The 13,537-nt window shown below is 47.6% G+C and overlaps 1 protein-coding gene across 1 annotated transcript; it reads right to left on the bottom strand.

The window, feature by feature from the left end:
- Nucleotides 1-2,876: 2,876 nt before the first annotated feature.
- On the bottom strand, nt 2,877-3,503 carry LOC109940987 (uncharacterized). Its single transcript, XM_020541424.3, has one exon. The coding sequence runs from the start codon at nt 3,501-3,503 to the stop codon at nt 2,877-2,879; it is 627 nt and encodes a 208-aa protein (XP_020397013.1).
- Between the last annotated feature and the right edge of the window lie 10,034 nt (nt 3,504-13,537).

Below are 13,537 nucleotides of genomic sequence, written 5' to 3'. Positions count from 1 at the left end.
CCCTTTAAAACCTCTTCTTTTCCATCTTGATCTGAGCGTTGTACTTTGCCTACTTTTCCCTTGGTCGTGTCCTCTTCTTTGTCACCTGCGAGTTTTTAACTCTATCATTTGTTGTGTTTTTGTTTGTTATTTCCTTTACCCTTCTCAGCACTCTATCCTACCTTGTGATTATGTTATGTCTGTTATTTAAAATCTCCAATCTCCCATCCCAATTTGGGAGCGGTGTTTTACTTACCTCACCCTTGGCAACATCCTCTTCTTTACCGCGTGTAAGCCTTGATGTAACTCCATTCTTTGTTGTACTTATACCACTGGCTCTTCTGTGCCTTCATCTTTTCCCTTATGCCCTTGTTTATTATCGCATTTGACCCTTGCGATATTTATGTCTTCTACCTAAATGCTCACCTTGAACTTATCCTTTAAAAGCCTCCCCTTTCTTTCAACCCAGTTTGAGGGTTGCGAGTTACCTATCTCTCCCTTGATTTCCTTTCCCTCCATGTCGCCTTACAAGTCTTGTCTAATTCCATCCTCTGTTGTGTTTTTATTTGCTATCACCATTTCCTCGCCATCCATCGATCTTACCTTCATACTTATCTTTATGCTTGCTCCTTAAAAATCTCCTCTCTTCCACCTCAATTTGAGAGTGGCAGTTTACCTATCTGGCCCTTGGACACACCTTCTCCTTTTTCATTTACAGGTTCTGTCTTAACTCCATCCTTATGGTACTTATATCCGTTGTTCTTATGCTGATTTACCTTCTTTCCTATATCCTTGTCCGTTATCACCTTTAAAACCCTTGTGATACTTATGCCCTTGTCTTCCTGCCTACCTTGAACCTACCTTTTGAAGCCTCCTCTTTTCCATCCATGTTCGGGGATAATGCCTCATCTATCTCATCATTAACTGCTCCCCCTTCTCTAACACCTTGCAAGATTTTCCTCAAATACATCCTTTGTTGTGTGATTGCCCGTTATCACCTTAACCCTTGTCATCCCTCGATCTTTACCATGATGCTTATCTTGCACCTGCATTTTAAAGCCTCCTCTCCCATTTCATTTCAATAGTGATGCCTTACCTATCCCACTCTTGTTCGTTTCCTTTTCCTCTGTCGCGTTGCAAGTCTTGTCCTAACTCTATCTTTTGGTGTGCTTTTGCCTTTCATCTCCCTTACCTTTGTAATCTCTATATCATTCCATGATACTTATCTTATGCCTACCTTTTGAAATATCATCCTTCCCATCTCGATTTGAGAATGGTGTTTTACCTATCCTGACCTTGGATGCATTCTCTCCCTTGCCGGTTACAATCCTTACTTCAGCTTCATCCTTTATTATGCTCATGCCCGTACCCTACATGTCTTATCTTGCCCCTTGTCTTTCGATGGCCTTAGAGCAGTTTCCCCTTGGTAAGGAAAGACCACCATCTAGTTAACATTAACGTATAGCAACGAGATGTTTGTTGTTGTATGCTTGTGTTGTTTGTCTTTGTGTTATGACTGATTTGCCTCTTTGTGATGGGTGTTGATGTATTGTGGTCGTTGGTCCGCATTGACATCAGTTTACTAGCGGAGTGCCGTGGATTAAGTAGCTAGGTGCTCTCCCTTCTCTCCCTTTAAGCCATCTATGCTTACCTTTTCTATCTTACCTTTTCTATCTATACTCTTCCCTTTTGCACCTGTCCGGTTGGCATCCTCCAACCTCTCCCAATCAGTCAAGATAAGAGTCGGCGGCATCTGCACCAAGTGCGTATCAACGCTCCTGTTAAGGGGGTTAGTCGCTAACCCCAATGAAGACAATGTGATCAACGTCAACCGACAAGATCAAAGTGGTGCGGCGAAAGCGTGTGTGGGTCCTAACCCATAGGTCCAAGAGATCCTCAAGTATTGCATCAATCGGCCTCAAGCATCTCAAGGTTAAAGCAACCAGTCCACAAGTTAAAGTTGCCAGAGTCAAAGTCAACTCAAGAAAGCCGTGAACAACCAATAAACCAATCTCATTTTTGTGCTAGCCTCTTCTTGAATCTCGAGGGCGAGATTCCTGTTAAGGGGGTTAGATTTGTAACACCCTGAATTTGGGGGTATAAAATTTCTTTTTTAATATCCACCAAATTCAGGTGTCACCGTCTCAGTTCCTCGCTTTCCTTCCCTTTTTCCTAAAAAAATGGAGAATTATTTTGTTATATATACGTTTTAATCTTAGTAAAATAATGCCCTAAAGAAGCTTTGACTGTTGCATTCATGCCGAAGCACAATTTTTGTTTGCTAAAAAAATAATCTTGGCATTGTGTTTATGTTTTGAAGAAGGAAAAACTATAGAATTTAAACTATTTGAGCATGGTCTAAAATAACCAAACATATTTATATATAAATAAAGAGAAAATAAAACTCCTCTCTTCACCTTTTCCCAAGCACGACCCACTCTACTGTACGTGCGCGCCGAGGCGCTCGCCCTGGTCCTCTGCGCATCAGCTGCACAAGAAACCCCCCCAGCAGCCCGCCTGTCATTGGCATCTTCCCCCAACCGCCTCCTGCTTCACTCGGTCATCTGGGCTCTTGGCTCATACCCACAACGTGGGCGTGACCAGAACGAAATTGTCGCTCAACTCGCGTGTCGCTCGCATAATTCTATTCTCCATACCGCTCTCTTCTCCCTCGTCTCGTTCAGCAACCACTCCCGTGGACACGGCAAGGCAGGGCCGGGCCTCTGCGCACGGCGTCCGGCCGGCTACAACCCCTAGCCGTGGCCATGGCGGCGGCCAGCCCCGCCCCCCAGTCGACCTCGGCTCTCCGGTGAGCTGCCCTCCATGTCCTGGCCGCTCAGTCGTTCGCCGCGCCGAATCGCCCAGGAAGATCTGCGATGCTCTCGTCGTTGCCGAGGTTAGTGGCCGAGTGAGGCTCCCTCTTCTCCCTTTATCCCTCTTCCTCTCTGGCTGCTCCCTCCCTCCCCACGGGTTCTTCCCCGGCGAGTAGCCCTCTCTGCCCCCTGCCAAGCAGTTCGTCTCCTCCCGGCGAGCCCCTGCGCGGCTCCCCTTCCCTCCGATGTGTGGCCCCAGCGCATGGCCATGGTCGAGTCCCTGCAGTCGTGCCCCCCTGCACGTCCTGTGTGCGCAAGCGCCGTTGGCTGGTGGGTCGCCGGCGAGCCGCGCTGCCCCAGGCCCCTACCCCTGCTAGCCCATGCCCCTCGGCCCTCGCCTGGCAAGCCTCCATGGCTACGGCCCTGGCAGCGGCTCCCTAGCATGCAGCGACTACCGAGGAGCGCCCCTGGTGGACGGCCCCGGCCTTGACCCTGGTGCGATTCTGCTCTTGCGCAGCTGCCCAGGTCGTCCGAGCTTTCCCCAGCGTCCTTGTAGTTGAAGAATGGAAGATTGGAGAAGAAGCTGCCCACTTCGTGCGTGCACAGGAAAAAGAATCGCATGTGCTCGCATGTGCGGTTACAGCAGAGAGGAATAAGTCCATGTAGCCACATTTGATCCCATTCACTTTGACCGGTTGTGGATGAGATCATGTGACCCTTGGTGTGGCACGATTCTGACCGATAGGATCGTGCCACATCGTTGTTAGTGCGCTATTTATTAAAATATGTATTAACTTTGGTGTTAGATATTCGATTAATCCATTCCAGTTATATTAACCGTGTAATGATCTCGTGCACATGTTATAAATTTGTTTTGACTCGTTCTAGTTGCGTTAGTTTGATAATAACGTTGTCTACATGTTAGAAACATTGTTTGGTCGTGACAAATGTTTTATTTAATTAATAAAGTAATTGTTTATCTCTTGGTCATTAAAATAACTAATTCATAGTTTTAGTTACGATTTATAAACACATGTTAGTGTGATTAATGACTACACAAATGTTTTAATTTAATACTTGTTTAGTATAGACGCAACATCTATTTAGTAGTTCCCGTGTTGTCGCACTATCGTCGCGCTGTTCGCGTGTGATGTGCTCGTCGTCGTGTTGTGCGCGCACCGTGTGCGTGTCGTAGTGTTGTTTTGCACGCGGTTGTCGCAGGCTGTTCGCGCGCATTGTCACATGTCATTTGCTCATAGTCACACGTGGTTGTGCGCTCTTTCTGTGTGCTCCTTCACGCGTGACGCACGAGCTGTTCCCACATGTGGCGCTCGTTGTCGTCAGGTCGCATGTTTTAGTCGAATAATTAATTATTGGTTTATTCGAGGGTTAATAAAATAACAATTTATTTAGAACAAGTCTATAGTTTTAACTCGTGCTTTTATAAATATAAATGTTAATTAACTTGATTAATACCAGCTTAAATACTCTTAATTAATTAGTTGTTTGTTGTTGTTCGCGCGCGGCATCGTTTGCGCGTCGTCGTGCTGTTCATGCGCGTAGTCGTGTTGACTCACGCGTGTCGCGCACTGTCGTGCGTGTTGTTTCTCGTGCCATCCGCACGCTATTCCATATAGTGTCGTGTGCCGCCACACGTCGTTTGTCTGCGTCGCGTGTGCCATTTGCATGTGTCGCTTGCCTTGCCGCGCGTTGTTAACGTGTATCTCGCGTGTCGATCACCTGTGTCGCGCGACGTCTGCGCGTGATAATAAATTAATTTCGTTTATAAACGCTCATGTTAGTAACGTTAGTTCATCAGATCATATATGTTGGATAACTAACTTATGGGTGACTCGACTAGTATTTATTAGATTAATATTCTGGTTGGATTAAATGTGTAATGTTTAACTTGGACTTTTATAATAAACGTTATCATGGCTAATATTAACTAACTACTTTCTATTTATTTAACATTTGCCTAGTATAAGCGTGTTCTCTACTTAGTATTTTCTCGCCTGTCGCGCGTGCTGATTCGCACGATATTCACGCTGGTCGCACGCACTGTTTCAGGCGTCGTCCGCGCGCTAAATCGCGTGTGGTCGTGCGTGTCCAAGCGTCCTTCTGCACGCTGTCGTGTTGTTTCATGTGTCGTAAATTCGCATCGCCTATAATCTCTCGCTTTAATTAAATTACTAGTTAACTAATAGCTGCTAGTGTAACAGGTTAAGTGAAACTAAATATTAGATATAATTTATATTTGATAACGTCGAATCAAATGTTCTAACTAATATTTTTAGAGTAAACGCGCTAACTTCTCGACCGTAGCTCCGACTATCGTGTTTCTTTTCATCGCGTGACTATAGTAGCACACTCTATTTCATTTTGCATGTTTTATTATGTTTTTATTTTAATGGTGTAATGTTCTTATGCATATACATATGTCTGTTTGTTTGTGCCTGTTGGTTTTCACTGTGTGACACAAATAGACTGTGATCCATTTCCGAGCTTCGAGGAATCGACGATCAAGCTTCGACGATCAAATGACCCAGCTCTTTGAGTTCTACAAGGCTGAAGATTCTGAGCATCTGTTTGGTGAAGGCAAGTGTCCTCTGACCCATTATGTCCTATCTACTTATAATTCACTGTCCCGCATACAATGATCAACCTAAGGATTGACTAGCTTTCTATTTACTTATCCTTGTTTACCCTTTTGGGTTATCATGGTTAGCTTTATGCTATTGCTTTACTTTAATCAATGAACATGATGTGAATATTATGATACGATGATGTTATCCCAAGGATGATATTGTGATACTCTAGGGGGCTCGGGCCTTTTCCCTGAGTACCTCTCCGTAAGGACCTGTTCGTGGAGTGACCACCCGGGATAACAGTGCAACCATGAGGGTGAAATGGGATGCCCTTAGCTAATTAATTAGAGGAACTAGAGGTGTAGTTGCTTCGCCGTCGTGCCGTCAATGGGGTCCAGGCACAGTGCTTGCTCTGCCGAGGCTAAGTGCCGAGGTTCTTTCGTTTTGCTTTTGTTAGTCACCCTCCTGCGGGGAGAGGTACTGTGTTTATCAAACTGGAGAAACCTAACGGGTGGCTATGACCTCTAGGGAATCTTTGTAAAAGCTACGTAGTGATACCCTGCCAGACCACCTAGGAAGTGATCAATGGGGAGTCATGATCCCCGGGCAAAACGGGAATCACGGCTCATGGGTAAAGTGTGCGACCTCTGCAGAGGGTAATGAAACTGATATATCAGCCGTGCTCACGGTTAAGAGCAGCCTTGGGATCCTCTTTGATTAGAGATACAACTGGTTCGAGACTCAATGGTTCTATTAATGTTTTTGATTCGATGATGATCATGATGTTCCTCGAGGAGGAAGCTGTTCACGGGTTGGCTATTACTAAAACTTGGCTTCCACTAATAATAAATACCTGACCAACTAAAAGCAACTGCTTGAGCTTAACTCCACATAAAGCTAGTCCACCTCAGCCAAACGGGACATTTGCTGAGTACGTTGATGTGTACTCACCCTTGCTTTCACAAAACACCAGGTTGCCTTTGGGGCAATCTATGCTCAGGTAAAGAAGAAGGCGTCGAGGCGGATCCCCAGGAATTCCAGGACTTCGACGAGTTCGAGGATTAGGCTAGCGACCTCCCCCAGTCAGCTGCCTGTGGTGGGTTAATTTACGTTGGCTACGTTTCTATTCTGTGTACTTTGATTATATTATGTAAATGACTCTAGTCTTTAATACTATGACTTACCCTTTATTGTTACTCGAGGCATTGTGCTATGATGAGTCATTTATGTAATCGCTATGTACGTGAGTTCTGATCCTGGCACGTACACGGTTTGCATTCGGTTTACCTTACAAAACCGGGTGTGACAGACGCGCCCCAAATCCCTCTCCCCCTCCCTATTTCTCTCTGCCCGCGCTCACCCGCCGTTCCCCGTGCAGCCGCGGAGGTCCCCCACCGTCGCCCCGGGCCACCGTCGCGCCATTCCCGCCGCCGAGGAGTCCCCGGAGCCCGCCTTGAGGTAAGGGACCTCTCCCGCCCCTATCGACCTTTGTTTTGCTCTCTGCCGCGTGTAATTCCTCGCCGGAGTAGAGTAATCCCGCCGCCGAGCCGCTCCGCCGTGAACCGCCCCCCTCCGGTGCTCCTGCCCCGACCCAGACCCCACCAGAGGACTCCCCGTGCCCTCCCCAACCTTCCCGGCCACTCAGGTCGCCCCAGAGGCCCGCCAAACGCCCGCGCCCCTCGTCTCCGGCGAGCCCTCCGCCGCGGGGACGAGCGCCACCGCCCCAGCTAGTCGTAGGAAAGACCCAGGCCGCCCACCCGATCCCCGCCGTTCATCCTAGATCGGGCGGCCCTGATTCAACTCGCCCGGACCCAATCCTGGCCGTCCGCCGGAGATCCAGCGGCCCAGGCCCACTTTCCCCACACCCCGTCTCCCTGCCGTTTGGGCCCCGCCTGTCAGCCCGCCCCGCGCGCGCTCTGCCCGCCGGCCCCGCCTGTCAGCCTGCCCGCGCCCCGCGCTGCCCGCCCGGTCCCGCCTGTCAGTCGCCCAGGCCGCCGCGCGCCCGCCCGCAGGATCTAATCCTAGCCGTTCGCTTTAGATCTGACGGCCGTAGTAGCCCGATACCCCTTCGCCCGCGCGTTTTCTTAAAGAGACCCCCGGTTTTCTGGAATTTGAACCCGCCGTCCCTGGTTTCTCGCAGATAAGTCCCTGGACCTTTTATTTAATTCAAAATAGGTATTTAGGGTATAATTTTAATCCCCAAACTTGTAAAATTCATAACTTTGTCATATGAACTCCAAATGAGGTGCTTCAAATTGCAAAATGCTCATTATGTTTTTGTCTATCTATTCAAACAATGTTTCCCTGCTGTTTCCATGTACCAATTAATAGTTAATCACTAGGATAGGATTAAGACTATTGGAACCTTATTTGAGATAATTAGAAATTGGTAGACTTTAATAAAAGTTGGATTACTTAAGTTTATGGACCTAAACACCTAAGTTTAGGAGCTTAAAACCAGGTAATGATTTAATTCCACCACTGACTTAAACTTGATTAGTGGATAATGAATCACTTTGTATAGTCCTCTACTCCAGACCTAGGGAACACCAGAGTGCCTATCCCTTTTCAACTATGAACTTGTGATCTCTCTGCTGCATATGTTTGGAATGTTGCTTTTTGTTTGTTATCTTCCCAAGTGCATAGTGTGAATGATTACTTTACGTAGACAACGAGCAGTCTGTGTTTCCCGAGGAAGTTGCAGAGGAAGTCCCTGATCAGCAGTTTGGTGAAGGCAAGTGTCCTCTGTCCCATTATGTCCTATTCATTTATAACTTACTACCCCGCACTACTTACTTGAAACCTAAGGATTGACTAGCTTTACATTTTAATTTATCCTTGATGACCTTATGGGCTATTATGGTTAGCACTTTGCTATTGCTTTAACATAATCAATGAACATGATGTGACTATTTATGATACTGTTATCCTGATGATGTTGATGATCTTGTGATACTCTAGGGGGCTCAGGCTGTTTCTTGAGTACCTCTCCGTAAGGACTGGTTCGTTGAGAGACCACCCGGGATAACAGTGCAACCATGAGGGTGAAATGGGATGCCCTTAGCTGATTAATTAGATGAACTAGAGGTGTAGTTGCTTAGCCGTCGTGCCGTCAATGGGGTCCAGGCACAGTGCTTGCTCTGCCGAGGCTGAGTGTCGAGGTTCTTTCGTTTTGCTCTTTGTTAGTCACTCTCCTGCGGGGAGGGGTACTGTGTTTATCAAACTGGAGAAACCTAACGGGCAGCTACGATCTCTAGGGAATCTTTGTAAAAGCTACGTAGTGATGCCCTGCCGGACCACCTAGGTAGTGGTCAATGGGGATTAGCTCTCCCCGGGTAGAAAGGGAATCATGACTCATGGGTAAAGTGTGCAACCTCTGCAGAGGGTAGTGAAACTGGTATATCAGCCGTGCTCACGGTTAAGAGCAGCCTTGGGATCCTCTTTGATTAGAGATACAGATGGTTCGAGATACAAGGATTATGTTATGGTTTTGGTTCGACTATGATGATGTTGTTCCTCGATGAGGAAAATGGTTTACGGGTTGGTTAATGCTAAAATCTGGCTCCTACTAATGATAAATACCTGACCAACTAAAAGCAACTGCTTGAGCCTAACCCCACATAAAGCTAGTCCACTTCAGCCAAACGAGACATTTGCTGAGTACGTTGATGTGTACTCATCCTTGCTTTACCACAAAACACCAGGTTGTCCGCATTGTAACCACTGCTCAGGAGAAGGTGAAGCCGTGGAAGGAGACTTCCAGGAGTTCCAAGACTACGATGAATTCTAGGTGTGCGTTGGCGGCAACCCCCAGTCAGCTGCCTGTGAAGGCCTTATCTTTACTGCGTTTCGCTAGTACTTTGATTTACTTGTTAAGACAATGACTATGTGGATGTCTATGACTCGGTGATGTAATAAGTACTCTTTTATGTTATTATTCGAGCATTGTGTGATGATGTTCATTTATGTAATCGCTGTGTACGTGAGTTCTGATCCTGGCACGTACATAGTTCGCATTCGGTTTGCCTTCCAAAACCGGGTGTGACAACGATCAAGAGGAAGTTGGAAGCCATCGCTTGTCCCGAGAATCAGCGTGTTCAACTGGCAGCTCACCAGCTTTCAGGAATGGCTTTAGCATGGTGGGACACTTTCAGTGAAGCCGTCAGAGATGCTACCTGGACAGAATTCGAAGCAGCTTTCCGTGAACACCACGTACCCCAGGGGATAGTTCAACTCAAGGAGGATGAATTCCGGGAGTTAACTCAAGGCGGAAGGATAGTCAGTGAGTATGTGCACAAGTTCACAGAGCTGGCCCGCTACGCGCCCGAGGATGTCAGCACCGAGGCCAGAAAAATGGCCCGTTTTCTGAAAGGATTAAGACCCGAGCTTAAGACCATCCTCGCCAGCCAAGACTTCCACAGCTTCTCTCACCTCTCCAACAAAGCTATCCAAGTGGAAAGGGCAAAAGAGGAAGAAAAAGGGCACATCAAGAGGAAATTCCAAGTCCTCCGAGCGCAACAGCAAGAACATCACCAGAGAGCTCGACCCTTTGGGCTTCCACCCAGGGGACCAAGCTTCAATAAACCATCTGGACCCACTCCATCACGCTACAGTCAACAGAGTCAAAGCTCCCTTCAGGCACCTTCCGTTGCAAGCAACCAGCCGCCAGCAAACGCCTGTTGGCACTGCGGAGACCCCAGTCACTTCAAGAACAACTGCTCTCAGTTGAAGGCACCCGGACCAACCTACTCCAACTCGGTGAATGGCCCCAAGATTCCATCGGCACCTACCTCCAAGGCACTTCCTTCAAACAGCCACCAGAGCAGGACTCAGTATCAGGGCAGAGCCCGGGTCAACCACGTCGACGCTCAAGAAGCTCAGCAAGCCCCGGGAGTAGTGCTCGGTGAGTTCCTTGTTGAATTTACTCCCGCTACTGTGCTTTTTGATTCGGGAGCATCCCATTCTTTTATAGCCACTAAGTTTGTGGAAAAGCATGGCATCCCCTCTACACCCCTGGCTATCCCTTTGGTCACCCGAACCCCGGGATCAGACCTCCTGTGCAAACTCAGGTGCTCCCAAGTCAGAATTCTCTTAAGTGGGGTAGTGTTCCTGGCAGACTTAACCATCTTGCCATCCCAAGGAATTGATGTAATCCTAGGGATGGACTGGCTAGCTAAGCACAAGGGTATCATCAGCTGCGCAAGCAAGACTGTTCTTCTCACAGATCACCAAGGAAAGGCAGTTTCCTGTCAAGCCCAACCACCCGCGAACGACCCGATGATGTTTAACCTGACAGCAGAGAGCATGTCTGTAATCAAGGAGTTTGAGGATGTATTTCCGGAAGAGTTGCCCGGGATGCCACCAGAAAGAGGAGTAGAGTTCTATATAGATCTCATTCCCGGCACTGCGCCCATCGCAAAGAGACCATACCGCATGGCCCCCACTGAATTGGCAGAATTGAAACTTCAGATTTCAGAACTACAGCAAAAAGGGTACATCCGTCCCAGTTTGTCTCCCTGGGGAGCACCCGTTCTTTTCGTTACCAAAAAGGATGGAAGTATGAGGATGTGTATTGATTATCGATCCTTGAACGAAGTTACAATCAAGAATAAGTACCCTCTCCCTCGAATTGATGACCTCTTCGACCAACTACAGGGAGCCAAATACTTCTCCAAGATAGACCTCAGGTCAGGGTATCACCAACTAAGGATCAAGGAAGCAGACATTCAGAAAACTGCATTCGTCACCAGATACGGGCAATATGAATTCACAGTGATGCCATTTGGGCTAACGAACGCACCCGCCTTTTTCATGAACCTCATGAATAAGGTATTTATGGAAGAATTGGATAAGTTTGTCGTGGTCTTTATCGACGACATCCTCATATATTCCAAGAGTCGCAAGGACCATGAGCATCACCTTCGAATCGTCCTCGGAAGACTCAGAGCACATCAACTTTATGCTAAACTCAGCAAGTGTGAGTTCTGGTTAGAGAAGATAGCTTTCCTGGGGCATATCTTGACTGCAGAAGGGATAGAAGTGGACCCATCCAAGGTAGAAGCTGTTTCAAATTGGAAGCAACCATCCAACGTCAGTGAAGTACGAAGCTTTCTAGGAATGGCAGGGTATTACCGCCGCTTTATCAAGGGATTCTCCAGCATAGCAAAACCCATGACCGAACTTCTCAAAAAGGACAATAAGTTTGTGTGGACCCCCAAATGTGAGGAAAGTTTCCAAATCATCAAGGAGAAGCTTACAACCGCACCAGTTCTGACTCTGCCAGATATACACCAGGATTTTGTCATCTTCTGTGATGCTTCCAAGCAAGGCTTAGGGTGTGTCTTAATGCAAAATGAGAAAGTCATTGCTTATGCATCCCGCTTACTCAAGCCGCACGAGCAGAACTACCCTACCCACGATCTGGAATTGGCAGCCATAGTGCACGCCCTAAAAATATGGAGGCATTATCTGATCAGGAACAAATGCCACATCTTCACTGATCACAAGAGTCTAAAGTATATCTTCACGCAACCGGACCTCAACCTCCGTCAAAGAAGGTGGCTTGAATTGATCAAGGATTATGACCTCGAAATCCACTACCACCCCGGAAAGGCCAACGTGGTGGCAGACGCCCTCAGCCGAAAACCTTTCGGGGTTAAAGGAACAAACTTTCTGGAAGATTGGAAGAAAGAATCAGCTCAGCTGAATGCATGTCTGGGAGACAACTGTAGCCTGGAAGTCAAGCCAAATCTAGAAGATCTCATATGCAAGGCTCAACGCCTGGACGCAGAGACAGCCAGGTTTATGGGAAGAGCTCGCAAGGAGCAACTTCCGGACCTTAGGACAGACGAGCAAGGAGTCCTCTGGTTCAAGAACCGCTTGTGTGTGCCAGTGGAAGAGGCACGAGAAACCCTGCTCAATGAAGCCCACAACTCAGCTTACTCTATCCACCCAGGGACCACCAAAATGTACCTAGACCTCAAGGCCAGATACTGGTGGAAAGGGATGAAGAAGGAAATAGCACAATATGTGGCCCGATGTGACACCTGTCAGCGAACAAAGGTCGAACATCAGAAGCCTGTAGGCCTACTTCAACCCCTCCCAATACCCGAATGGAAGTGGGAAGAAATAGGCATGGATTTCGTAACCGGACTGCCCAGATCACAGAAGGGAAATGATTCCATATGGGTAATAATCGATCGTCTCACCAAGGTGGCCCACTTCGTTCCAGTAAAGACCACTTTTGGAGGAGCCGCCCTTGCCCAAATATGCCTTAAAGATATAGTCAGGCTACATGGCATTCCACGGAAGATAGTATCAGATAGAGGAACGCGGTTCACTTCAAAATTTTGGAAGGGCCTTCAGCAAGCAATGGGCACCAAGCTAGATTTCAGCACCGCTTATCATCCCCAGTCAGATGGTCAAACCGAAAGAGTCAACAAGGTCCTCGAAGATTTACTCAGAGCCTGCGTGTTAACTTTCGACAGAGATTGGGAGTCCAGTTTGCCGTACGCCGAATTCTCGTACAACAACAGCCATCAGGCCAGCATCAAGATGTCACCATTCGAAGCACTGTACGGAAGAAAATGCCAGACTCCCCTAATGTGGTCCAATGTGGGGGAAAGGACGCTAGAAGGACCCGACTTTGTTAAAGAGGCCGAAGAGAAAGTCGCTTTAATCCGCAGGAGGCTACTTGAAGCTCAGAGTCGACAGAAGAGTTACGCAGACAATAGACGAAGGGAACTCAGATTTGAGGAAGGAGATTTCGTTTATCTCAAGGTCTCCCCGATGCGTGGTGTCAAAAGGTTCCAAATGAAAGGAAAACTGGCACCATGTTTCGTCGGTCCCTACCCCGTCATTTCCCGATTAGGGCCCGCAGCATACCGTCTTGAGCTACCAGAATCCATGTCAGATATTCACAATGTGTTCCATGTGTCCCAACTCCGCAAATGCCTAAAGGTACCAGAAACCCACATCGAGGCAGATGCAATTCAAATTCAAAAGGATCTCCAGTACCGGGAAAAACCAGTGAAGATTCTCGACTCAGCAGTCAGAAGGACCCGCAACTCAGAAGTGAAACTCTGTAAGGTTCAGTGGAGCAGAGATGGAGAAGAGGAAGCCACCTGGGAAAGTGAGGACTCTCTGAGGAAGGAATAC

Source organism: Zea mays, chromosome 7, assembly GCF_902167145.1.
Source record: "Zea mays cultivar B73 chromosome 7, Zm-B73-REFERENCE-NAM-5.0, whole genome shotgun sequence".
Taxonomy (NCBI): Eukaryota; Viridiplantae; Streptophyta; class Magnoliopsida; order Poales; family Poaceae; genus Zea; species Zea mays.
This window is presented reverse-complemented; position numbering and strand designations above follow the sequence as displayed.